General features: G+C 36.4%; 1 protein-coding gene across 17 annotated transcripts in view; it reads right to left on the bottom strand.

The window, feature by feature from the left end:
- Window positions 1-2,315: 2,315 nt before the first annotated feature.
- Window positions 2,316-27,745, bottom strand: part of CCDC88A (coiled-coil domain containing 88A) — a 130,421-nt gene continuing 104,991 nt past the window's right edge. For 2 of the 17 annotated variants that reach the window (XM_077959556.1, XM_077959557.1), the window contains exons 23-34: window positions 27,291-27,436; window positions 23,971-24,063; window positions 23,618-23,832; window positions 17,396-17,479; window positions 16,208-16,408; window positions 15,542-15,613; window positions 14,162-14,242; window positions 10,704-10,969; window positions 10,396-10,502; window positions 10,043-10,290; window positions 6,150-6,249; window positions 2,316-2,864 (exon numbers count right to left, since the gene is read on the bottom strand). In XM_077959556.1, coding sequence (XP_077815682.1) covers window positions 6,185-6,249; window positions 10,043-10,290; window positions 10,396-10,502; window positions 10,704-10,969; window positions 14,162-14,242; window positions 15,542-15,613; window positions 16,208-16,408; window positions 17,396-17,479; window positions 23,618-23,832; window positions 23,971-24,063; window positions 27,291-27,436 — 1,578 coding nt within the window. In that variant the 3' untranslated portion in view covers window positions 2,316-2,864; window positions 6,150-6,184. Of the gene's footprint in view, window positions 5,632-6,149; window positions 6,250-8,617; window positions 10,503-10,703; window positions 10,970-14,161; window positions 14,243-15,541; window positions 15,614-16,207; window positions 16,409-17,395; window positions 17,480-23,617; window positions 23,833-23,970; window positions 24,064-27,290; window positions 27,437-27,745 lie in introns of those variants that run through there. The other 15 variants (XM_015112390.3, XM_015112391.3, XM_077959560.1 and 12 more) reach the window with 11 other exon arrangements.

The raw sequence follows: 27,745 nt of genomic DNA, 5'->3' as shown, positions 1-27,745 counted from the left end.
TAGTGGCTATTTTTGGGAAATGGGGATTAAAGAATAAGAACTCCCTAGCAAGATAATTAAAACAAACATGAAGGCAAAGGTAAACACTTTCCATTATTGGGGTTTGTTTATAAACCAGTGATTTTTTTTTCCAGTGAAAAATAAGCTTTCTATGAAAATATATCTTTACAAAATTTTAATCCAGAAAAACAGCTAGGGGTGGAATATATTATGTCATAATCATTGTACTATTAAAGTTACAGGCCGGGTACAGTGGCTCACGCCTGTAATACTAGCACTTTGGGAGGCTGAGCTGGGTGGGTCACCTGAGGTCAGGAGTTCGAGACCAGCCTGGCCAACATACTGAAACCCCGTCTCTACTTAAAATACAAAAATTAGCTGGGCATGGTGGTGTGTGCCTGTACTCCCAGCTTACTTGGGAGGCTGAGGCAGGAGAATCGCTTGAACCCAGGAGGCAGAGGGTGCAGTAAGCCAAGAATACGCCACTGCACTCCAGCCTGGGTGACAGAGTGAGACTCTTGTCTCAAAAGAAAAAAGAAAAAAAGTTATAGGCTGGCTTGATGGTATTAAGTTATCTCAACTGATTGTTCAGTCAGTTACAGATGGAACTCCTTGTTCCACTCTTTCCTCCCCTTCTACTACTACACTTGACTAGTCTTAACAAAGTATTACGTTTAAAAATGTGGTAATGGAATATACATTGTTATTAAAAAGGATTTGGGGCTAGGCGTGGTGGCTTATGCCTGTAATCCTAGCACTTTGGGAGGCCAAAGGTGGGGTCAGATTGCTTGGGCCCAGGAGACTGGTTTGGGCAACATGGGGAAACCCTGTCTCTACAACACACATAACAACAACCGCGCCTGTAGTCCCGGCTACTGTAGTCCCGGCTACTTGACAGGCTGAAGTGGGAGGATTACCAGGAAATCCAGGCTGCAGTGAGCAGTGATCCTGCCACTACACTCCAGCCAGGGTGACAGGGTAAAACCCTGTCCCCCACCCCCAAAACAAGGATGTGTTTAGTCTTTGTTCAGAGGTTGGAAATGTGAACATACAATTAGCCAGGCGTGGTGGCGCATCCCTGTGATCCCAGCTACTTGGGACGCTAAGACAGTAGAACTGAAAGAAATGTGAACACATGTGTCCAAATTTCTTCTGTCTTCCAGTCTGTACTAAAGTTTTGCTCGTCCCCTTTCAGTTTTTTTGTTTTTGTTTAAGACGGAGTCTTGCTCTGTTGCCAGGCTGGAGTGCAATGGCGCGATCTCAGTTCACTGCAACCTCCGCCTCCCGGGTTCAAGCGATTCTCCTGCCTTAGCCTCCTGAGTAGCTGGGACTACAGGCGTGCGCCACCACACCCAGCTAATTTTTGTACTTTTAGTACAGACGGGGTTTCAGCATGTTGGCCAGGATGGTCTCGATCTCTTGACCACATGTTCTGCCTGCGTCGGCCTCCCAAAGTGCTGGGGTTACAGGCATGAGCCACCATGCCCAGCCTACTCATCCCCTTTCAGTTATGGCATCTGAGACAATATAAAATTTCAGGAAAATCTGGAGTCATCTGTTATATAAAAGCTAGCTCTAAAACAGAAAAGTTGACATTTTTAAAATTTCACTTAAATGTAAACAAAATCCTTCATTAGTGGAGGGAGGATCTGATGTAGGCTATTCCTGTTCTTGTTTGGTCATGAAAATTCTAGTATTTCCTTCTAGTACAACCAAATGGGATGGTCTTTTGTTTCAGTTTTTTTTTTTTTTTTTCTGAAATGGGATATTCTTAAAAGAACCACATTTTCCTAAGTTTGATCACTCAAAAAGTAGTTTCCATCTGGTAGAAATATTGTACTTAATCTGTACCAAGTTGTGTTACTAAAAGGCAAAATAAAAGGACTTTATTCTAAGGTTCCTCTTATTTTTACATACTCTGTATTCTATCTCTAACACAAAGTAGCTGTTTTAGGTTGCTCTGCATATGAAATGAAGGTACTAATGAATACACATAAATTAAGTACCTTAGGTGTTTGGTCTAATTGCCCTCCCCACTTTATGGTTAAAACAGGGCCAGAAAAACTGACTTGCCCAAGGATGAGGCCAGTTGCTTTGTCTCCTAAAGTCTAAGTGAAAATGAGAGATTTATTTGTGCAATCTATTAGATCACACTTAAACCTATTTTGGGACTGATAAAACTGACAGACGCTCTTTCTCTCCAAACCCCTAATACTTATCACAAAATGTTATGACAGAATCAATTAAACAAGGTCATCGGTTATGTCTGACAATAGTTCTCTAGGGAAAACGGAAAGAAATAAAATAACACTTGGTGAAATGATACCATTTTTAAATGATTACTAACCCGTTGTTACAAAAATCACCTCTTGGTTTTATTTCTTTTTATATTAGTTTGATACGTGAATGTTAGTCCAACTTAATTTTTGAAGGAGTATCAAAATGAAAAATGTTTTTTAAAAAACAAACAGTGGTATCTCTTGTCATGAGCTGGATGCCTGTGACTGACATCAGGTATTGCCAAGTAATAAACATTTTGCCATTCAATTCTAAATCCCTTATTAGCATTAGTTTTAAAGGAAATGTTACAGCTTTTATATTATTTGATTTGGTATTTAATAACAGTTATAAGTACAATGGTAGACACTGAAAAAGAAAACCCTTAATAGAAAAGAAAAAGACAATTTAAAATCAGATTTTGTTGAAGGGTGTTATAAGTGCAACTTTATCCATATGCATTCCTTTTAAGGCATTTTCATTGTCCAAATATCTCAACATGTACATCAAGGTTTATATTATAAAATGGGCTCCTTTTGTATTCATTCAAGACTTAAAGAAAAAATACATCTCAGGACTAAATGTAGCTGAAAAGAAAAACACAAAAATTCACCACTCGCAAAAAGTAACTTAAAATACAAAAGTCATTTAGCATACATTATTACTCCCATTGTAATTCCAGATTTGGTACAGTATCTTTTTCATTTCCTGACATAAACCATTAAGACAGCACAGGCTGTAGTACTTCATTGGGAGGTGGCTACAATTCTATAATATGCAGTGATTTTAAAATAGGCTTTTAGCATGCCTTGCATGAAAGGTGCTACATACAAACCTGTTTTGTGAACTCTTTGGTAACCACCAATTTAAAAATTTGGATGAAAGCATTTCCACATGGACAGATCTGAAGCACATTATTGGAGCTCTGAACCAAAGCTATTACCCTGTATATTGATTCTGCAGTTTCCTTGGGGGTTTAGGTGTTGATTTAGAATAGAGCCAGATAATTTAAAGCATGTCAGGCCCCAGTTAAAACGGCTCCAATTAGTTTCCAGTTGACTTTATTATTGTTTGGCAGAAGTTTAAGGGAGAAGAGTGGCTTCCTACAAAGTTTGCTTCTCAAGGTATACTGAAGAAAGTAAAATATTCATGTGGTTACTCTTATCTAGTCTTTTCTTGAAATGGTATGAAAAAAGTGTGATGAATATAATTGAGATTATTCATATTTTTGTAGTCTCAATGTGTTCCCTTGGTTGTCTCTTTAATTGTCCCTTCTCAGGGTCAGCCTACTCAGATTCAGTACTTTACAGGCTGTTTTTCAGCATTTTCTGCTTGAAGCACTAATGCACTTAACGCAGCATGTTCTCTATTTTAAGATATTAGTGTTCTGGAGAGGTCAAGCTGTGATGTCATTCGCCCTCATTGGGCTACCTCACCACTCATTTCAGCTTTTCAGTAATTGTTCTGGGATGTGTTCTAGTTGTGCAAATTAGATGCTAGCTAATATAAATCTAAGTTACCCACTTACTGTATTTAGCCATAACATAATTTCTATGTTTACTTTTATCCACCTAAAAATGAATGTACATTTTTTGACATGCAAGTGTCTCTAGACTGCTCTGACACCTATTACCAATGTGCTACTTGAATCCAGGGAGTTATGACAGAGAGAGATGTGTCAAAGTCTACAGAATAGGTTTTAAATATTTCTGTTGTGCATTATTTGTATGTTAGTAAGAATCCTTTGTATTTACATTTACATAGCACCTTTCATCCAAGAGTTTCAAAATGATTTAATGTTAACAGCATTTGGTGGTAAAACCTAAGTTATCGGTGGCACTGAAGTATGTAAGTAAGTTCAAGTTCTCTTAAGTTCCATTTCAATTGAAACATGCTCTCTTTTTTATTGATGGTCTTTTGGAAAGTAGACTGTGAACACAACATTGCTACTGGCCTATGAAAGAAAGAGACAGAGAGAAAGAGAGACAGAGGGAGAGAGACTTTTCTCATGGTTACTGTGTTAGTGATGAAACCCACAACTCATAAACCACACACTACGGAATATGGAATTATTCCAAAAAGTTCTTTAGAGCTGGTAATGAAAGCCTAAGAAGTACACTGTTAAAATTTTAAAAAGTCAGTATCTTTCTCATTTCAGACCTTGAAGATTACTCTGATATTGATGTTAAATAATGAATTTGCATTAATATCAATGCATTTTTTGATTTCATAAGAAAATAAAACTGTGATATAAAATTGGAACTACTAAAAAAATTGATGTTTCCTGGGTTAACTAAATCTATTTTTTTGTGCTTCTTCCAAATGTTTAAAGGTAACAAATGCATACAAATATTTCAAAAGTACCAATAACAATTATCAACTTTAATGTAATATTATAAAGGAGAAAAAAAGTCATTAATAAATGATAGCCTTAATTATAAATGAGTTTCTGGCAAAATGCAGATCATAGTAAGTTATTTACATTCTTTTTGCCATAAGAAAACTTCTTAAGCAACAGTCAGCTCTCAAGTTAAAAAAATGCACACACATACATAACCCAATACCAAAGAAAAGAAATGAGTTAAAGCACAACAGCTTTATCTTGGGAATGCCATTTGCTGGAAAACCATCTTACTAAAAAAAGTTTCAGAAAAACACTCTTTACCGTGGATTAACGCATGTATGCTTAGTGTTGCTTAATGGGAAATATGTAAAGATTAATATCACTATAAATTTTTTATAACTCCTATTTCGTTATGGATTTTTCAGATTTATCTTATAAACTGAATTTCTTTTGCATCAAAATAATTGGCTTTAAGAAAAAAAAGTACCAACACATGCAGTCTGCTAACCAAATAAGGCTCTGACATGCCAAAACAACTTTCTCTGTATCTTGCTATATAGTACATTCCACAAAATACTACAGCATTTAATTTAGGTTTACACAACTAAATATAAATGGCTAGATTTTGGCTAACACTTAGCAGAAGCATTAAGCAAACATGGATAAATTCATAAAACAAATGATGAAAAAAGCAGATTGTTCTTGGAGTACTTCTTTAAACACTTAACCTTAAAACACTTGGTCCTTAGCGAGAGAACGTCCTTTATTCAGTAGATCTTAACAGTACAAGGTATAGTAAGTCCTAAAACCTTTAAAAAATTTTGGCAGTTGAATCCAGTAGTGCTCCTTGATTCAAGGAATGAAGGTTTGTATTTCTTGCCTGCTCTATTCACGAAGGACTGTTAAAAGTCTCCTTAAAGATTTTAAAAAATGATTCCTATAGTTGCTAGGTGTCTTGTTACTTCAGAAATAAAGGCTTCATACTGAGAAACTGAAGGACACTTTTCTCTCTGTATTTAGTTGGAAGGTAGAAAGAAGAAAGAAAATATAAGAAAAGCTTGAAGAGAGATACAAAATACAGAGCAGCCACTATAAGAACAGCATGCACCAGATATTTCTATAAGAATGAGAATGACAGAAAATCAGAGATAATTTTTGAGTGGCTCATCATAGAATAGGCATTTAGTTTATTCTCATTAATTTTCAAGAAAACTGTGGGGAAGTTGTATTCCTACCACAAAAGGCTTCAAACTAAAAAAGTAATTCCTAGAACACAATTCACTAGTAAAATTAAATTTAAAGTGAGAAAAAGTCTTAAAAAAAAAAAAACAAAACTTGTTCCTTGCGCTGACAAGTAAAAACCTATGGCAGCCAACTTATCTTGCTTCACTAGTAAGTAGAACAGAAAGTCAATGAATTAAGCAAGCAATATTTACATCTGTTAATGCAATGTGCTCGTTTCACACTTAATTTGGTTAGTTTGTATAAATGAGACTAATCTCATTTACATGTTAAGCAGGAAACTCACCACTTGGCCCACATGTCATGTAGTGGGTAATAGAATTAGGAGCTTTGTTGCTCCCTAGACCTGCTTTTTGAATTTCTGCTTTCTTGTACTTTGTCCACATCTGCAGGAGAAAAGCATTTCATATTATTTAGTCAAAGATGAAACAAAATACAATTCAGAAGATAAGAAATGCACTTTCACTGAGTAGGGCAAGGAGAAGGAATCTATAACTGTCTGGGAAAATTATTAATCGCATAGGCATCTCAATACTTAAAGATTGATTTTTATATTTTAAAGCTGTAAGTAATATTCCTAGGAAAGCTATACTTTTTTAAAAAACTATAACAATTACATTTTCCCCCCTCTTAGTGCCAGATAGCCTTACTATGTTTATTTACTAAATGGTCACCTATAGTTTTAAACATAATCTTGCATGTAGTAGCAAAACCATCTGGAATGAAATATTTGTATTATTTACTAAGAAAACCAGGGCTTGATGCATATTTTATAGGCAAATAATGTTCCTCCTTACAATGGTTATAGCTAAAATTGCTTTGGTCAAACGGGATGCAGTGCATAAGAATATGTTTAAAATTTCTAGAAAGGTAGGCCAGGAATACTGAAAGCTATCCAGTTTCATCATTAATAAAATTAGGATACTGAATCTTCGAATAGTTTTACAAATAATCCTTTGGAAAACTGGAGGTGTCTTAGAGAAAATAAGTGCAACTGCTCAATTGAGTCAGAGTTGCTTCACTTTCACTTTAAATGAAATTAGTTTTTTAAAATTTGGGGCATCCATGTAAGATTTCACTTACAGAAAGTATTGTTTTTCTTAAATGTTTGGGACACATTGGTTCCATATGATTTCTAAGGTATTTCCACCACTAAAAATTTGATTCCAAATGTTATGATAAAACATTGTGCAGTCGTGGTGGCTCACACCTGTAATCCCAGGACTTTGGGAAGCTGGTCAGGAATTGGAGATTAGCCTGGCCAACATGGTGAAACTCCATCTCTGCTAAAAATACAAAAATTTGCTGGGCGTCGTGGCATGCTCCTGTAATCCCAGTTGCTCGGGAGGCTGAGGCAGAAGAATCGCCTGAACCCAGGAGGCAGAGGTTTCAGTGAGCTGATATCATGCCACTGTACTCCAGCCTAGGCAACAGAGTGAGATTCCATCTTAAAAAAAAAAAAAAAAAAGAACTAGTGTTGTTTTGGGGAAATTTTATGACGCCACAGCAGGTGATGATTTCTGAAGTCTAGACTGTATTTTCCAACAGTCCTCAGGACACATGGACATGATACATATTTCTCTTACATGCACAGTGTATTTTTTTTTTTTTTTGAAAACATGCTGCATATATACATATAGCTATTTGGGTAGTAAACAGTTCTTTCCTATAGGTCTAATTTTGTAAAATAATCACATAATTTTAATATCATAGCATGTGATTTTTCAATGAATTTTGAATTAATAAATATATTTTAAAGTGTTATGGTCAGAATTATGATATCTAAACAGTTGAAATAGCTGTGAAATAATCTGACTCAGTGTGGAAAAGAAATAACACTAATTATAACATTTGTGTCATATATTGCCCCCATTTAATTTCAGCTATGTTTACCATTAAGTTTTATTACTGGCTTATGAAAAAGCAAAAGGGAAAATATTAGCGCCAAATACATTTGAAATGTTAGACTGACCGGGAGGTAACTGACAATAAAATAGAAGGATGCAAAAAGTATATTAGGTGGTACTAAAATATGACAATCCTTTGATTGTGTTCATTTGATTACCTGCACCAGAACCATTTTTTTCTTTTTTCTGTAATAGCTATCAGAAAAAAAGTATGATTATAAAGGAGACAAATTTCATTAGGCAAATATTCTCTACATATTTTTTCTTTGGTCCAGTTAATAACAACTTAATACAATAACAACAAGTATAATATAATTTCATCCCCACATGGTCACATTTCAAGGCGTTCCTTCCAGGTGCCAGGCTGAGTCATTATCAGTAATATATAGGCTAAATCCAAATGGCAAAAAACATTCCAGAGAGAACGCTAACATGTATTCCTCTGGAAGTAAACGGATCAGGGTTATGGGTTTTTTTGTTTTTAGCCATTTTGGGAGTTAGAGATTCAAATGTAACTAATTTGCTTTAAAAGTGCTGTGAACACAAAAATAAAACTTCTTTGCACTGGAGTCAAAGTTAACAAATATTTTCTCTCTCTTTTTTTTTTAAGCTAAAGAGTTTGTATTCATTCTTAGTTCTAAAATTTGTTCTACTAGAAACATACTTGTTTAAGTGGTTACAAGATCTCTAATTTTACATTTTAGTGTGATTATTCATTTTTAAAAATTGTTTTAAGGACATACATGTATAATTTAATAATAGATTAATTATAGAAGTAACAATTTTTACCACTTTGTAAACTTGCTACCCTTTTTGATTAGAAGTAAAAATACAGATTTCCAACACAATCAGTATAATTTGGTTTATTTCTCTTTGACTCTATATAAAAAAAAAGAACTAGAAAAACTATTGTATTAACTGATTTCAAGTATAGAAGCCATCTTGAAAAAAAGACAGTTACTTGAGCTCTTGTATTTATCAGATGATGAAAAGTGCAGAGAAGAAACAATAAATCCAAATGTTCCTAGTCACTGTGTAAATCACATTTAAATTTGATGGGGTTTTCTAAGAATAACACTAAGTTTATAAGTATTAACAATCTTTTAAATCTGAAAAGTGTTTTATAAATATGGGTATTAGTTACTATTTGTTATATAATGTATTGAATTATTAACTCTTTCTTTAAAACAGGACAGATGGCCTAATTAAATGACAAAAGAAAACATCTTTTTACATGTTCCCTCCCGATATTGTACATGTACAATATAAAGTACACATTCTGGAAGAAAAAAAGGAGTGAGAGGAAGAGCAAGTGAGGGGTGGGAAGAGGAGAAAGGGAGGGAGAAAATGAACTTTTTTTTTCCAGAAGCAACAAAGCAAATATGACTTGAAAATGTCTTCTTGGTAAGACAGCATGCAACTGTTTTAACATGCTTCTGGATATCAAAGTAACAACCTTATCAGGCAACAAAAAATGTGAAGGAGGAGCATGTATGGTTAAGGTTTTTAAAGGCATGCAGCAAATGGACAAAGCAATTAATATTTCATGCAGACTTTGGTGTAGTTACACATTCACATTAATATACATGCCATCATGTACAGCTGAACACTGTGCAACAATTTTAAATAAAAAATATAAACCTAGCCAAATGATATTTTGTTAACAGCAACTTTTCAAATAATATTAGAGAAGTAGTGTATATCAAATAACATCAATATATTATATTGTGCAATTTTGATCATATACAACCATATTCATACCAAACAGTTTGATTATCCTCAGAAACCAACAATGCAGCTTCTGTGTCATCAGGACAGAGGCATGCAGGAGTGACAAGATTGTTGCTATTTATAGAAAACTGTAGGTTACTGTTACTAGGGTTCTGATGATCAGAAAACTGTTCATTTTCTTTCTGTGCAGGTTTATCCAAAAAGGCAGAAGCCTGGTCAGTTATTCTGGTGACTGGCCTAGGAGGTAACCCACTTATGTTACTAACTAATTCTGTATTGAGGGATAAGAACGGCTGAGATGAATGGGCCACAGTAAATGGCCCTATGCTATCTTTTGCCAACATTCCGAATGCACCACTAGGCATCTTAATAGTGGCAAAAGTTTGGTTTAGAAAATGTGACCTTTCTGTTCTTGAATTTCTAGCCTGCACATATAGAGACTCAGGCATGTCTATAGCTAAATCATTTTGGGCACAAGAACCTATAGTATGTGTTGGGCTGTCAAGTATATCAGAGGACCACTGGTGTAAATGGTACTCACTAGATGCTGCAGTAGTGTTGCTGTCAGCAGCAGCTGGTGATGAATCAACTGATATAGGCAGTCTACTGTCCTTGGTCAAAAAATCATGGATGCTTGTCCTTCGTGTAGTTCCTTCAGCAGTTGAGATCACGCTGCTTGCACGAGGTAAAGTGGCATAAGGGTTACTATCTTTTGATTGTCGTGACAGAGAAGATTCTTTTACTAATTTTATCTTTCCTTGAGTGCCTGGTGTAGGTTTTCCTGCAGAACTAATGAAGTAGGTATCTTCAGTTTTTCGAGGACCAGGTCTCAAAAACTCAGGCTTAGTTGTCCATCTATCATAGAAGTCCCCTGGGGTTTTTCCACTTACTGACCTGGCCAGACCACAGCTAACTGGTTTGTCTTTTCCCAAAAAGTCAGAAGAGACAGACAGACTTTTCATTACTTCATCTAAAAGATTTTCTTGACTTGAGGACTTTATCTGTTTTAAAAAAAATTCAAAGCAGATTAGTGAATATAGTACCATGTTTTTACTTTCCTGATTTAGCAGACTGTACAATATATAATTGTGGGTATCTCTTAATACTCCTTAACTTTAAAAAAAAAAAGGCTCTGAAGTTCAATTATAGAAATTTAACTTGTGGTATTCATCTAAATTAAGGTCATCATAGATAAAACTAACCTGTATTGAGGTAAGCTTATTGCTTTCTTCCAAAAACTGTTGTAGAGTAACAACTTCACTTCCAGGGGAACCAGTTTTTATTTTGTGATGTCGACTCTCCAGTGTTTCAGATATTTTGTGTTGGAGCACTGGACTTGATCTGGTCTGTCTTTTCAAGTACTGGATTGGACTGCTACCACTGCTGGACCAAGCCTCATGGTCATGAAGCAGGCTAAATTCTCCACTGCTGTGGCTTTGTGGCCTGCTTTGGTTATTAACTGCACCTGCTTTTGGAGTAAATGGGGTGTTGAGATTTCAATAATAGAAATGAGATTAATACTTTATGAGTAATAACATTTGTTGACTATGTCCTAATTATATGAACAGCCAAATTTACTTTCAAGCTTTATTTAGAAATGCTTAGTAAACAATGTCAATCTTTTATCAGTGTAACAATTGTCTGCCATAGCCTGCTTCCTTATTTTGTCAAACTGACAACTATTGTAAACTCCACAAGGGCAAAGATATGCTTTTACTACCACACACAGAGCCTAAACAGAGCCTCATACAAAGCATTCAATACATTTGATGAGTAAATGAATGAATAAATAAGTAAGTGAATAATACATTTTTTTTAAAAAGTTAGGTTCAAATAGTTATAAAATGCCTCACAGGCCAGGCGCAGTAGCTCATGCCTGTAATCCCAGCACTTTGGGAGGCTGAAGCAGGCGGATCACGAGGTCAGGAGTTGGAGACCAGCCTGGCCAATATGGTGAAACCCCGCCTCTACTAAAAATACAAAAAATTAGCCAGGTGTGGTGGTACACGCCTGTAGTCCCAGCTACTCAGGAGGCTGAGGCAGGAGAATCGCTTGATCCTGGAAGGCAGAGGTTGCAGTGAACAGAGATCATACCACTGCACTCTGGCCTGAGACTGTCTCAAAAATAAATAAATAAAAGTAAATAAAATAAAATGCCTCACAATTTAGGATAAGAACATGATTAGATGAAATATATATATATATATACACACACACACGCACACACACACTTTTTTTTTTTTTTTTTGAGATGGGATCTCACTCTGTTGCCCATGCTGGAATGCAGTGGCACGATCACAGGTCACTACAACCTTCGCCTCCTGGGTTCAAGTGATTTTCTTGCCTCTGCCTCCCAAGTGGCTGGGATTACAGGCATGCGCCACCATGCCAGGCTAATTTTTGTATTTTAGTAGAGACGGGGTTTCACCATGTTGGCCAGGTTGGTCTCTAACTCCTGACCTCAAGTGATCTGCCCACCTCGGCCTCCCAAAGTGCTGGGCTTACAGGCATGAGCCACCATACCTGGCTCATTAGGTGAATTTTATATTATTTCAGTATGTTAAGACCAAAAACTGTTCTAAATGCAGAAAATTCTAATTTAATTCTTTGCTTATCTAAGAAGTCCTCATTACTACTTTAAAGCTTCTCTGTTCATCCTACATGAATAACTTTAAACATTTAAAAAAATTTAAATAGCATACATATAAGAAAAGTTAAAGACATGAAGCAATTACTTACAACATTTCAGTAAAAGTATAAAATCAAATATGTAGTGCTTTATTCTTTTTTAAAAGTCTTGATCATCTTGCTGTCCACTGTTGATATGGTACCTATATAACCTTAAAAGACTCAGTTGACATTAGCAACTATATAAAATGCAAATTAGCTAGTTCTAGAATAAAACTCCCTCAAATCTTGGTGTTCCTTAAGAGTACTGATTTGATCACTAACAAACTGTACATCAAAACAGAAAATGCAACTTTCCATGGTTTCCCAGTCACAGAGAGTAAAGTGGGCCACGAAAGAATTTGGCTCAAGTTATGCAATATTTTACAAAAGTAAGAGTTTCTCAAATTTTCAAATCAGAAAAAAAATCATATTTTCAGACTACATTTTTCTACTGGATGTAAAAACATTTTTAATTAAATAATTTATTTCTTTTAAGGCTAGTCAAATGAAGTAGTGGGAGTGGGGAAGGAACAAATAAATCTGAAAAACATGATAAAAATTTTTTAAACATCCCACCTCAAAATTAGGTATTTCAGATCACTGTACTAATGTCATAGCATTAACTGATAAAATAAAATTACAACTGAGACAAAATAATTTTATAATACAAAAAGGAACAAAACAAATGCATTCTTTGTAACCTGACAATTCTGGAGTACAGAGAATAACTATGATATGTTGGTTAAATAATTCAGAGGCTGGATGAGGTGACTCACTTGAGCTCAGGAGTTCGAGACAAGCCTGGGCAACATGTTAGAAACCCTGTCTCTAACAAAAATACAAAAAAACTAGCTGGGCATGGTAGCATGGGTCTCTGCAGTCCCAGTTACTCGGGAGGCTGAGGTGGTAGGATCGCTTGAGTCTGGGAGGTGGAAGTTGCAATGATTTGAGATAGTACCACTGCACTCTAAGCCTGGGTGACACGGTGAGAACCCATCTCAAAAAAAAAAAAAAAAAAAAGAAAACCTTCCAGGCCAGGCGTGGTGGCTCACACCTGTAATCCCAGTGCTTTGGGAGGCCGAGGCAGGTGGATCACCTGAGGTCAGGAGTTCAAGACCAGCCTTGTCAGCATGGTGAAACCCTGTCTCCACTAAAAATACAAAAAATTAGCTGGGTGTGGTGGTGGTTGGCACCTGTAGTTCCAGCCACTTGGGAGGCTGAGACAGGAGAATGGCTTGAACCTGGGAGGTGGAGGTTACAGTGAGCTGAGATCACACCACTGCACTCCAGCCTAGGCGACACAGTAAGACTCCATCTCAAAACAAACAAACAACTTCCAGAATCTTAGTAGACAGAATATCTTTGAGGAAAAAGTTATCAGTCAAGGTTTCCAGACATTTACTTAAATACCTCACCTTGGAATGCATATGTAAACATTAAGAAAACAAATCTTGAAATAATTCCTTACATGAGCCAAATGCATTCATATAGTTCTTGTTTTATACACACACACACACACACACACACACACACACACACACACACACACACAAATAGTTGTTTCTCAAATTAAACACAAAATCCGTCCCTTATTTTGTGGATAAATTAAGTCAAACATATTTCTAAAATATGAGTAATGTGAGTTCAATGTCCATGCATCATAAGAAAATGAAGGACAATCATTTTCACGTCAAAGAAAAAATGTCAGTAAAATAAGGACCTATAGATAATTTTGAAGTATAAATATTACCATAAGACTTTTATCTGTGAAGACGAAAAACTGAAACTAAATAACTGCTCCTGTTTTTACATTTGTATACATTGAAATACATTTGTATTACAATGTGAAAAGTATAAAATGTTCCAAACAACTATGTTCCAAACATAGATGATTTGGATTTCATGCTTTACCCCAGAAACTTCATCCCATCTCCCACCTTTAAATACTGGAAATGGATGGAGTGCATTAATAAATTTACCTACAGCATACCTTTGACTTCATGTAGTGAAGCATTATTATTGCTATTGCTAGTGGATGTTCTGCCACTATCAAGGCTGGCTGGTCTTGAAGCTAAATGAAAAAACCAGGAGACGGTGTGATAAAACTTCTAGCTGATGATGCTGATGAGCTTTTACATTCTGATTACAGAATGCTTTGAGGAAGCAATCATGCATACTTTCACAAGATGAGCATGCCCACAGATTAGAAAGCAAATTTCCAGATAGTTCATTGAGACATGTTAGAACAGGACACTTCTGAAACAATAGTTGAGATTCAAAGAGGAGGATAAAGTGCATATTTAGATTTGAAAATGAGTTCTAAATGGATATGCCAGGAGTGTTTTAGTTGAATAGAATGACATATCCCCCCAGATCCCCCAAAATGCTACTGATTGGGTCACTTACAAAAGATCAGACAAGGAACTCTGCACATTGCAGAGATGTCAAGAAGAGGAGGAATACAAGCATCTATACAGTTAATGTCCTGTATTCCTATCTGTAACAAGGGAAACAACTGTATAGTTAACACTGCCCTATGCTAACTCTTAAAACCCTGCTTACATTAAAATTCCTTTAACATGTTATCCACTTATTGCTAATAGTTTGTAATCCCAGCTACTTGGGAGGCTGGGATTTTCCAGACAGAAATGGAAAAATCTGAAATACTCAACATTGCCCAAAAATTGGTTTATTTTTGAGTCAGAGTCTCACTCTGTCACCCAGGCTGGAGTGCAATGGCACAATCTTGGCTCACTGCAACCTCTGCCTCCTGGGTTCAAGCAATTCTCCTGCCTCAGCCTCCCAAGTAGGTGGGATTACAGGTGCCTGCCACCACACCTTACTAATTTTTATATTTGTAGTAGAGATGGGGTTTCTCCATGTTGGCCAGGCTGGTCTTGAACTCCTGACCTCAGGTGATCTGCATGCCTCTGCCTCCCAAAGTGCTGGGATTACAGGCGTGAGCCACTGTCCCTGGCCCAAAAATTGGTTTCTTAAAGTTCATCCTTTAAAACAAATATTTTTAATATTTTAAACTAGTATTTTAAATTGGCATTTTAAACCAATGGCAAAATACAACTCTTATAACTTTAACCTTATACAAAAATGGTAACAAAATTACCTTTGAAGACTGTGCAGGCATACTTTATAAATGACCTTGACTAAAATAGAGAATATTTAGATGAAGCAATTATCTTAAAAGAGGCAGAAGGGAGTATTAGGTTTGAAGAAATGGTAGAGGTAACTAAGAGATGCAGGATAGAGAAAACATGCTTGCTGGCAATGCCACATTCACCTATTAAGTGCAAGAGTCCTAGCATTCCCATTCTGTATTTAATGTGTACTCTCTAAATAAAGTTCATTATCTTACCATGAACTCTTGATCCCGTACTAGAATCATCACTAACACCTTGTGGACTTATGTCTTCAAAGGACGTAGTATCTATATAAAATAGCAAAATGGATATAAAGATATTTTTGCAATAAAAAACCATTATAAAATTTTATTTACACAGAATATGGAAATTGTTTTTCAATCATGTATAATACAGCTTGACTTAACGTATTTCATAGACTCAACCAGAAACTGGAACTAGGAATAAGAAAAATGGCAACTCTAATGAGAGTTGACTTGCTCAGGGAAAACACCAAAAGCAATGAAACAATCTCCCCTCTGACCCTGCAAAGCAAAACAAGAGCCTGGGTGGTTCTAGGTAGTTCTGTTGGAAGTTGTAGTGCTTTTAGTTTTTAGAAAACTAGCATTGCCTTCTTTTATTACTCTTTACCTGGTTTACTTCTCCTTTTCTTGTGAATTCATTAGCTGTTTATTATGAAAGGAGGCCTGGAAAAGATTTTAGTTATTTGTATAATGTTTAAAATTTTTAAAATGATTTGAAAGTTCCTCCAAATCCAATACAAATCATGTTTTGATAATTATTTCAGGTTGTTGCTTTTTAAAAAGTACACAGGGAAAAGTCAAATTAAAATTCTTGTTGCCAACAGTGACACCACAGTGCAAATAGCAGACGGCCTATACCTTTATTATTAACCAACTGCTTGGATCTGAAGCCTGCAGAAGAGTTGACAGTTGAAAAGTTGATGGCTGTAGTAGAGAAGGCCATAGCTCCCAATTCTTTTCTCCTTTTACCCGTTGAAATATCATCAGGAACCTCCAAATTCTCAGTACTACCTGTCCACTGTCCTGCTAGGACCATGGACTGCACCAGGTCATTCATGGCTGGGATGCAAATGAAAGCAAATGAATCAGCATGGTTAATGTATTTGTTTGTATTTCTATTTTGTATTATAAATACTGTGGTTTTTGTCTATGAATTAATGCCAATGGACATAAAAAATTATAACCAAATGTTCATTTAAATTATGACATGCATTCAGCTGAATGAAATGAGTAGGCCAAAGGCTGATAAATTTCAATAAATACTTTTATCCCACCTCCACCCCCTTTAAAAGACAGAGGAAAGGAATTTTACTAAGTACGACTGCCATGCTATTGCGCAGCAATGTGCTAAAACTTTAATTAGCAGCCTTCACAATGTGGTTTTGTGGTGACAAAAATGGAATAGATAAAGGTAAGATGAAGAGCAGTTCTTATATAGCATCATTATTGAAAATGAAAGTCCTTGGTCAGAGCAGGTTACTGAAGAAATTACTCATTTTATGACTCAATAAGTATACCATTCAATAAAAACCTGAAAGAGATGATATCCAAAGTGACAGACACTTAATGTGATTATGTAATTACCCATGCCACATAAAAAAAGAAAATCCAGAATATTATTATTTAAAGAATGACAAGCATTTTCAAGGGTTTTTGGCCATTTTATTTATTTAATCTGGTTCATTAAAGGAAATTAATTTCTAATACTAAAAGTTTTGTTATATTCTCCTTAAGTAAACTTCTTTGGGAAAAAAATCTCTATGGCATAAAGAGGGTTTTTTTCTGCCAATTTTTAGAAAGCACTGGAAATTTACAAGTAAGTTACATGTATGACTAGAAATATGCATGTATATGTATAAGTGGACATATACATAATACAAATTCAGTGCCACTTGAAAAAAAAATTCTTCCAGCTCCTTATAGTAGAGGAAGACTGACCTCTGCAAAATAAGGAAATTGGCACAGTCCAGAGAAAGGTTAGTGAAAAATTAGTAATGAAAGCCAGTGTAGTCAGTTGAAAGAAGCTGAACTGTCATAAAGTCTTACACATGGAACGACGGTAGCAGGCCTTCATTTTGTCTTTATCCTTCGGTCTGTTCCTCAAAAAGGGCAGTCTTTTCAGTGCAACCACTTTAATGTCAGAGCATGAGGAAAAACAGAAACAGGGAAATGAAAGAAAAAAGGGAGAAGAACAGATGGGAGTTAAATGTTGAAATTAAGGACAGAAATGAATGTTTGAGTTTTAGCTATGTATGCTATATTAAGGCTATTATTCTCATGCTGCTGAGTGATAATGAAATATGAAATATGTACTCTGATATTTTAAAATACTTGGAAAAGCACTGAAGACAATGATGAGGAACATATACTTTTTTTTTTTTTTTTTTTTTTTTGAGACGGAGTTTCACTCTTGTTGCCCAGGCTGGAGTGCAATGGCGCGATCTTGGCTCACCGCAACCTCCGCCTGCGATTCTCCTGCCTCAGCCTCCCTAGTAGCTGGAATTACAGGCATGCGCCACCATGCCCGGCTAATTTTGTATTTTTAGTAGAGACGGGGTTTCTCCATGTTGGTCAGGCTGGTCTCGAACTCCCGACCTCAGGTGATCCACCCACCTCTGCCTCCCAAAGTGCTGGGATTACAGGCGTGAGCCACCACGCCCAGCCTGAGGAACATATACTTTTAAAGTTTGGATTGGTTACAGTCCTATAAAAACAGGAACTGACTAGAATTATTTATGCAGGGATCAATTTTCCTAGTTAAGTTGTAAAGGTAAACCTTTAAAATGAAGGCTATTGGTGGTTCACAGAGTCTACATGATGAAAATGTACAAGGCTTTTGAAGTCTCTATTTTAGCTACTTTAACTTTTTAAACATTAAAATATTTATTTTGGAAAACAAAAATAACTTAGGAAAATGCACCTTCTACTACAGTATTTTATTATTATAAAGCAACAAAAATTAGGGTGCCCAGGAGATATTTAAAACAATCTTAAAAAACTTTAAGATTTCGAGGCATGGCGACTTCTGCCTGTAATCCCAGCATTTTGGGAGGCCAAGGCAGGAGGATCGCTCGAGCCTAGGAGTTCAAGACCAGCCTGGGCAACAGAGCGAGAACCCATCTCTACAAAAAATTAGCCATGTGGTGGTGAGCACCAGCTATTCTGGAGGGTGAGGCAGGAGGATCGCTTGAGCCCAGGAGTTCAGCCTGGGTGACAGAAGGAGACCCTCTCTCAAAACAAAACAAAACAAAAACACTCGAAAAAACCTTTCATTAGTTTATTACACCTTAATAAAGAAAATAAATTCCTTCTTGGTTTAAACTGGATTCTGATGCATTATTTAGCAGCACCACTGAAATAAACATTCTTTTGACCAAAGTATTTCTAAAGATTAAATAAACAATCACATTAAGTTCATTTTACAAAACATTGGTTGAGGGAAAGGGGAAAAAAAGAGTATTTAGATAGTAGAAATAAGCATTAGCAATAAGCTCCAATAAACCTAAAAAATAAGGAGGTACCCCAAAGCAAGAAAAAACGAGAGAAAAGTATAACATTTTTTAGATATTTTGAAGAGCTTTTGAAGAAATTTGATTTTGTGAATAAAAGGATTATCACTAAAATATAGGAGTCATTAGGACAAAAATAAAAACGTTCACTAGAGTCACTAACCATTCTTAAGCCACATTTTAGTAATATTTAACTATAAAAAATTATTGTATCATTTTAGAAATGTAATTTAGGAATTAGGAAAAACAATTTGCATAAAGACCTAAAAACATATTATACACTGTTAACTATAAAAAATTATTGTATCTTTTTAGAAATGTAATTTAGGAATTAGGAAAAACAATTTGCATAAAGACCTAAAAACATATTATACACTGTCTATTTAATAACTACATTCTTTGTCAGTGTTTGCTGTCATCGTGTAAATAATCAAAGTTCTTCTGACAAACTGACAAGTATCATTCATTAAAGAGAGTGCAATGGACATATAGCTCTTTAACCTGTTTGATTGCTATTAGGAGCAGTCATGATTCACTTAAGCTTTTAGTTTGACCTATTTCTTTTCAAGCTTAGTAAACACAGCTGTTTTCAATGATTAAAAAGAAATGAACTGAAAGCAATATAAAAATGGACACTTAGATAAAACAAAGCTGAGTGGTTGCAGCATGCATATGTTGTCTTGTTTACTTTTAAATTATTTCTTTTTCTGTTTTTAATTTTTTTTCTAAGGACTGCTTTACTGACAGATACTCTTCCAAAATGAACAGTATAAAAGGAGTTTTATATTTGTCAGGAAGAAATGATTCTTCTTATAGTAATGAGTTTGTACATATACAATGTTCATTTCCCAAAGCATACTGAAATTAAGGGAACATTAGTATTTGTTGGGTTTTGGGTTTATTTTAAAAATTCTAAAACTGAACAATTGTAGGAAAGGAGAATATCACTTCCTTCTGATTCTTATTCTGGATGTTTCAGCAGAGAATATGAAATGATGACAGATTTATACTTAAAACAGACAAGATGACTTCAAAAAAGACTTTTGTGCCTTTCTTGTGTATGCTTATATCTGAACTGACATTTCTTTCCTTTAAAGCCAGGCACAGTGGTTCATGCCTGTAATCCCAGCACTTTGGGAGACCAAGGCTGGAGGTTCGCTTGAGGCCAGGAGTTTGAGACCAGTCTGGGCATAATAAGTGAGACCCTGTCTCTAAAAAACAATTAAATAAAACAACAATTGCCAGTGCAGTGCTGTTTTCCTGTAGTCCCAGCTATTTGGGAGGATGATGCTGAAGCAAGAGGATCCCTTGAATCCAGAAGTTCAAGACTGCGGTGAGCTATCATTACACCACTGCACTCCACCTTGCGCAACAGAGTAAGACCCCATCTCTTAAAAAAAATCTTCCTTAAAAAAAAAATAAGTATACCTATTACCATTTCTTTTTTTTTTGAGATGGAGTCTCGCTCCTGTCGTGCAGGCTGGAGTGCAGTGGCACAGGGTTGGGGGTGCAGTGGCACAATCTTGGCTCACTGCAACCTCCACCTCCTGGGTTCAAGCGATTCTTTTGCCTCAGCCTCCTGAGTAGCTGGGACTACAGGAGCACACCACAATGCCTAGCTAATTTTTGTATTTTTAGTAGAGGTGGGGTTTTACCATGTTGGCCAGGATGGTCTCGATCTCTTGACCTCGTAATCTGCCCGCCTCAACCTCCCAAAGTGCTGGAATTACAGGCATGAGCCATCACGCCCTGCCCCATTTCTTATTAAGTAAGATGTCAGATATTTTATATCCAAAAATAACAGATAAAATTAACTTATCTGCCACCTTTTAAAGAAAACTTGATCTCTCTAAAACAGTGATTACTTGGAGGATTTATGTAGATTTACTTGGTGGACAAAACCAGACAGCAAAAGACCCAGGGTAACCATAATTTTATGTGGGGATATAGAATTATAAAACTGCTTTCTTGAGACATATATGTGTGTATATATATACACTCATACACATATGTATATATACATACACATATATGTACATATATATACGTGTGTGTGTTTATATATAGATACACATACACACAAATGTACGTGTATGACTTTTTCTGTTGCTTACCTATGGATTCTACTTTTTAGACTGCTATACTTGCATTCTGAAATACATCCCATAATTTTATTTTATTTTTTGAGAGGAAGTCTCGCTCTGTCACTCAGGCTGGAGTGCGGTGGTGCAATATTGGCTTACTGCAATCTTCACCTCCCAGGTTCAAGCGATTCTCCTGCTTCAGCCTCCTGAGTAGCTGGTGCACGCCACCATGCCAGACTAATTTTGGATTTTTAGAAGAGATGAGGTTGTCACCATGTTCGCCAGACTGGTCCTCAACTCCTGACCTCAAGTGATCTACCTGCCTCAGCCTCCCAAAGTGCTGGGATTACAGGCGTGAGTCATTGCGCCCGTCCTATAGCCCATAATTAATGCCTAATATCCTATACCCTAAAATACTATGTTTTCAGAGATAATTCACCTGAGGCCAAAACACTGTGAATAGTTTTTTCAGTGTTTTGAGAACTGCCCATTTGGAGAGTCTACCTCTGGGAGAAGCAGCAGTTGCATTTACCTGCTATTTCAAAAGAATGGAGTGTGAGTGTGTGAGTGTGTGTGTGTGTGTGTGTTCAATTAGTGACATTGGCGATAGTGTGAGAGGATTAAAAGTATCCTGTTCACATATTTTGTAAGAACTTTGATAGTAGTCAACTTCTTAAGACATCTTTAAATAAATTTTCTCATTTTCTTGGAATATACTTCCAAAGCTTTTACTTTGCTTTTACTGTTTAAGCATACTAGTAATGAAATTAAAAGGTTATAATTGTATAGCGCATATTATAATGTGGTACTTCTACATTTGTTTTTTGTTTGTTTGTTTTTCGTTTTTTTTTTTTTTTGAGACGGAGTCTCGCTCTGTCGCCCAGGCTGGAGTGCAGTGGCCGGATCTCAGCTCATCGCAAGCTCCGCCTCCCGGGTTCACGCCATTCTCCTGCCTCAGCCTCCCGAGTAGCTGGGACTACAGGCGCCCGCCACCTCGCCCGGCTAGTTTTTTGTATTTTTTAGTGGAGACGGGGTTTCACCATGTTAGCCCATGTTGGGATGGTCTCGATCTCCTGACCTCGTGATCCGCCCGTCTCGGCCTCCCAAAGTGCTGGGATTACAGGCTTGAGCCACCGCGCCCGGCCTACATTTGTAATAAAAAATTACATCACAAGTTTATATACAAATGTTTATCTCTTCAACTATTTTTTTTTTTTTTTGAGACAGAGTTTCACTCTTGTTGCCCAGGCTGGAATGCAATGGCACAATCTCAGCCTCAGTCTCCGCCTCCCGGGTTCAAACGATTCTCCTAACTCAGCCTCCCGAGTAGCTGGGATTACAGGCATGCGCCACCACGCCCGACTAATTTTGCATTTTTAGTAGAGACAGGTTTCTCCATGTTGGTCAGGCTGGTCTCCAATTCTGACCTCAGGTGATCCGCCCACCTCGGCCACCCAAAGTGCTGGGATTAACAGGTATGAGCCACTGGGCCCGGCCTAATTTTTTTAAATAATAGAGACAGTGTCTCACTATGTTGCCCAGGCTGGTCTTGAACTCCTGGCCTCATGTGATCCTCCTGCGTTGGCCTCCCAAAGTGCTGGGATTACGTGCGTGAGCCACTGTGACTGGCCCCCACGTCTCTATTTTTATTTTGAGATGGAGTCTTGCTCTGTCACCCAGGCTGGAGTGCAGTGTGCAATCTTGACCCACTGCAACCTTCGCCTCCCAGGTTCAAGTGATTCTCCTGCTTCAACCTCCTGAGTAGCTGGGATTATAGGTGCAGAACACCACACCAGGCTAATTTTGTACTTTCTTTCCTTTTTTTATTTTGTTTTTGAGACGGAGTTTCGCTCTTGTTGCCCAGGCTGGAGTGCAATGGTGCAATCTCGGCCTCAGCCTCCCAAGTAGCTGGGATTACAGGCATAAGCCACCACGCCTGGCTAATTTTGTATTTTTAGTAGAGATGGGGTTTCTCCATGTTGGTTAGGCTGGTCTCGAACTCCCGACCTCAGGTGATCCACCCACCTTAGCCCCCCAAAGTGCTGGGATTACAGGTGTGAGCCACCGTGCCCGCCAGCACCTCTCTATTTTAGTAGATCCCTTACCAAGCAATCCTTCAATAATTTTCTTAACCTGTAATTTCTAAATCATTGAGTAACACCCCTTCAAATTCATACCTATTTTTCTTTGCTTCCCCAAATGTAACTGTGTTCCAATGTGACACCATCAAAGTATATGAGCAGAAACTTCATTATAAAATGCCTTATTATTCTGATTAAGTTATACATAATTATGAAAATGACATCTCATATTTCTCACTTGCTCCTTGCAACTGTTCTGTGAAGTATGAAGCAAAGGTAAAAGGCTTGCCCATATTAACAGAAATAGCAAGTGGCAGAGGTATTCCAGCTCTTATTTCAACTTTCTTTCTGCAATATTTTACCCCTCTGGCCAAATGATAGTATATCTGTGTATGATTTACCTCAGAAAATTGTGTGGCTGTATAATAATGCAGTACACAATTAATTTTATAATATGAAATTAAAAATAAATGCCACTCATCCGACTATTCCCCCAAAGGACTATTGAAGTTTTAAAAAACTAAATCTAAAGATTAAAAAATCTTTAGAAAGGATTCTAAATCAATACCATGTTTAAAGAGTTTAAGCACTCACTGCTGCTTTTCTTGGTCCCCAAGGTCTGGCCATCTTCTAAAGAGTTTGAACCTACTGAAGAACTATCTTGACTGTCTTGATGAGGGAGCTGAAGAAATCCTTCACTGGAGTCTGAGCGGGTAGGTGTTAATGTTAGAGATTTCTGGCGTTCCCGATTAATATCTTTCTTAGACTTTATCAATTTTCTCATTTTTAGAGTAATCCAGTTGCCTCTCCTAACAGAATTTTAAAAATTGTTATCAGTTTAAAATTCAACATACAAATCCTTCACAAAATTAGAAGTCATCACAATATTAGAAATAACGTACAGTTTTTTTTCAAAACAAGAATTCATAAAATTTGGTTAATGGTACCTTCTAGGAGGAGATGGGTCATAAAATTTGTATTGATCCATAATTTTCTCTTCTAATTTCTCCTTCTGACGTCTTAATTCATTTAACTTATCACTATAAAAATAAAAATTACCTTTTAGGACAGGCATCATATTTTGTAAAGCTATGAATATTAAATTATTTTGTGACTGTGATCTAACTTCTCCCCAAAACATAAAAAAAAAACAGATACTATGGTTGGCAACTAAGATTTTATCAGGTAGTTAACAATGGGAATTTTTCCATGTTTCTCCTTTTTAAAAAATTTACAACTTCTTTTTTCCTTTTTGGAAGAAAGGTGATCTATTACAATTTATACTAGCAAAAAATAAAAATATTTGGATAGTTTGCTTATAATTATAGATATAATGACTAATCCTGCAAACACATGTTCATGCAAATAGATTTTTTTCTTTTCGGCAGAATTACTTAGGCTTGATTTACTTGTAGAGAATCATTTCCTGACTCCAGCAATGCATGAGTCATCACATCCTAGTCTCATTTTTATATTCTCAGTAGTATTTACTATATAAACATCAAAGATCACCAAAATAATGTCTCTAAGAAAACCCCACAATGCTAAAGAATACTATTTACTTAAGAAACATTAGTGATCATTTACAATGAGGAAGGCAATGAGGTATATATGAAGATGAATAATAAATAGCTTTGTTTATAATATAGGAGAAAGAAGATATATCCATAAATATAACATATAATATCGTTTGTATGCATACATATATATACACACACACACACACACAAATATATATATATAAAATGACTATATAATCCAAGGAAGTAGCAGTACCAAAATAAAATACTGTGCAAGTACAACAGGAAGGTAAATATATCCATCTTAGATCATGAAATAAATCCCCATGAAGAAAAAGGCCATTATTAGATAGGCTGAAAAGGAAAGATAAGAATGCTAAATTATATGTTGGTGTAGTGTAGGAAGTTAAAAAAATGCTAAGTTATGTTTAGCTTGAACATTATAGGCTGAGACGAAGTAGTGAGGGAGAGTTTTGGTTTTAGATTCTGCTCAGTAGGAAATCAGAAGTATTCCAAGTTTCATTACAAAGTGGTAAGAAATCTTTGTTTAAAGTACTTTAACCCAATGATGGAATAGGATATATCAGAAAGATTGGAGATAAGGCAGGGCGCAGTGGCTCAGGCCTATAATTCCAGTGCTTTGGGAGGTGGAGGCAGGTGGATCACTTGAGCTCAGGAGTTTGAGACCAGCCTGGCCAATGTGGCAAAACCTTGTTTTTACAAAAAATACAAAAATTAGCAGTGTGCAGCAGCGTTTGCCTGTAGTCCCAGCTACTCGGGAGGCTGAGGCAGGAGAATCGCCTGAACTCGGGAGGGGGAGTTTGCAGTGAGCTGAGATTGCGCTACTGCACTCTAGCCTGGCTGACAGAGCAAGACCGGAAAAAAAAAAAAAAAGGATTGGAGATAAGAAAACATTCAGGAAGCTAATGGGGTAGTCTATTTGAGAGGGAAGGCTGAATTACAGTGGTGGAGACTAGGAGGAACTAACTCGAGAGATTCTGTAGAAGATGCCTTGTGAACAGATATTGCCAACAGTTATACCACGGCACAAACAGCACACAGCCTACATTTATTATTCACCAACTGCTTGGATCTGAGGCCCGCAGAAGAGTTGACATTTGAAAAGTTGTAAACAAGGCCATAGTTCCCAGTTGGTTTTTCCTTTTACTGGTTGAAATATCATTAAGAACCTCCAAAATCTCAGTACTACACTGCCATCCTGCTAGGACCATATGACAGAGGCATTTAGCTAGAAATGTCTGACATGCAAGATGGATATTTGTAATTTAAATTCAGTAAGTCATAATAGATAAAAATCTTTGGAAGTCAACTATTTAGACACAAGCACTTTCACCTGGAAATGTATTAGTCACCAACGGTCAGAATAGTTAAGACAACAAAGCTTTGGATAATGCCTCTGCTTAAGGGACAGGAGACTCAAATGTCAAAAGTTTTATATATACTCAAAGCTTCTTAACCTAAAACAAGGCTTCTTTTGAAAGCAAGTAAAGGAATATATACCCCAGAAAGGACTAAAAGGACTAAAGGTGGAGCCCAAGGTGTCCAGCCACAAATGTGAAATTTCTTTGAGGTTTTACATTTACTTTGAAAGTTTACACAATTTCTGCCTTTGTTCCATGATACACCTGTGTATTAATAAAGAAATAATGTTCCCTGCCTGAAATTTTTTGGTAAGACTGGTGCTTCAGAAAAATGTATGATGTATCCTGGTTTCACATGTGCCCTGGCTATTTATGTACATCAAGTCTGAAAGGCACAGACATACTACTTCATGTACTCCTTGAATAATCTGGAAAGTAAGTGTCATCTCTATTTTAGAGAAGAAACTAATGATCAAAGAAATGAAGTGACTTGTCTATGGTCACATAGCTAGTGAGTGGATGAATTGGGACATGAATTAGAAGCTGTCTGATTTCAACATCTGTGCTATTTCTATTATACTGTGGTGCTTCTCATTTGTGGGGCAAAGAGATCTATTGAGTAAAGATGAATCATCGTGTAGTAATACAAAGACTACCCACTGGGCCGCACAGGCCCAAATCTGAGTGTTAATAGATTGTTTAATTCTCTGGAGACACAATTTACCAATAATTAAGCCTTGCCAATTCTCTTTCACACGTCTTGCAGCCTGATCTCAACTCCTTTGTATGGCATAGAACAACCTTTGTAAACTGGGTCCTGACTGTTTAGCCACTTCTCTATTGCACCACTCCTTTCCTCAGTTTTGCTCCAGAAAGAACAATTAATTTTTAGGTCCTATACCACACCACAACATACTTTCATCACACCTCCATGACTTTGTATTGCAGCTCTCCTGGGCTGGTATGCCTCCTCAAGCAAACTCCTATTGAATCCATAAGTCTCTGCTCAAGTCTCATCTTTGGAAAGTTCACCTTGCCTCTCCCAGACTAAGATACTCCTGCCCCTATATGTGCTGTTTCTATGGCCTCCTACATATACTTCCATTATAGAATTACTGTATTTAAATGTTTATTTGTATTTCTCACTTTATATTACTAATTTCTTAAGAGCAAGATTCATGTGTTTTCATGAGAGTATTTCTGATTATTAGGAGAGTGCCTGGAATTTAAGCACTCAAAAATATTTGTTGAAATAATAATGTTGAAAATCAATAAAAATTAGCATGAATTTTCTCTGCCACTGGGTATGGCAATGATAAAATCATGAGTAACATATTTCAGAGTGCAAAATTATTTGGTACCTACATGTACTGTCTTTGTTCAACATGAAAAAGATCCTTGCTTTCCATATTCTGCTCCAAAAGTGTTCTGTTCTGTAGCATTAATGTCTGAATTTGATCTAGTAGATGTCGATTTTCTTCTTCTAAATTTCCTTTAAGTTGGCTTAGCAACTGTTTAAACACAAACATTTTTTTTAAAAAAACATTTACATTTAACATAAATCAACTGAAAAATATGAAGTACTACACAAAGATTTAAGTGTTCCACTGTTTGAACAATTAGATGATTGTACTTTTATCAGAGCATGATTATTTTAGTGACAATGATACCTACAGCACTGGGTTACATGATATATATGTGTGTGTATGTATATATATACACATATGTACATACGTATATACGTACACATGTGTATATATACATATGTACATACGTATATACGTACACGTGTATATATACATACACACACACACACACAT

This window comes from Macaca mulatta, chromosome 13, assembly GCF_049350105.2.
Source record: "Macaca mulatta isolate MMU2019108-1 chromosome 13, T2T-MMU8v2.0, whole genome shotgun sequence".
NCBI classification, from domain to species: Eukaryota; Metazoa; Chordata; class Mammalia; order Primates; family Cercopithecidae; genus Macaca; species Macaca mulatta.
Note: the sequence above shows the minus strand (reverse complement) of the source record. Positions and strands in the feature narration are given on the sequence as shown.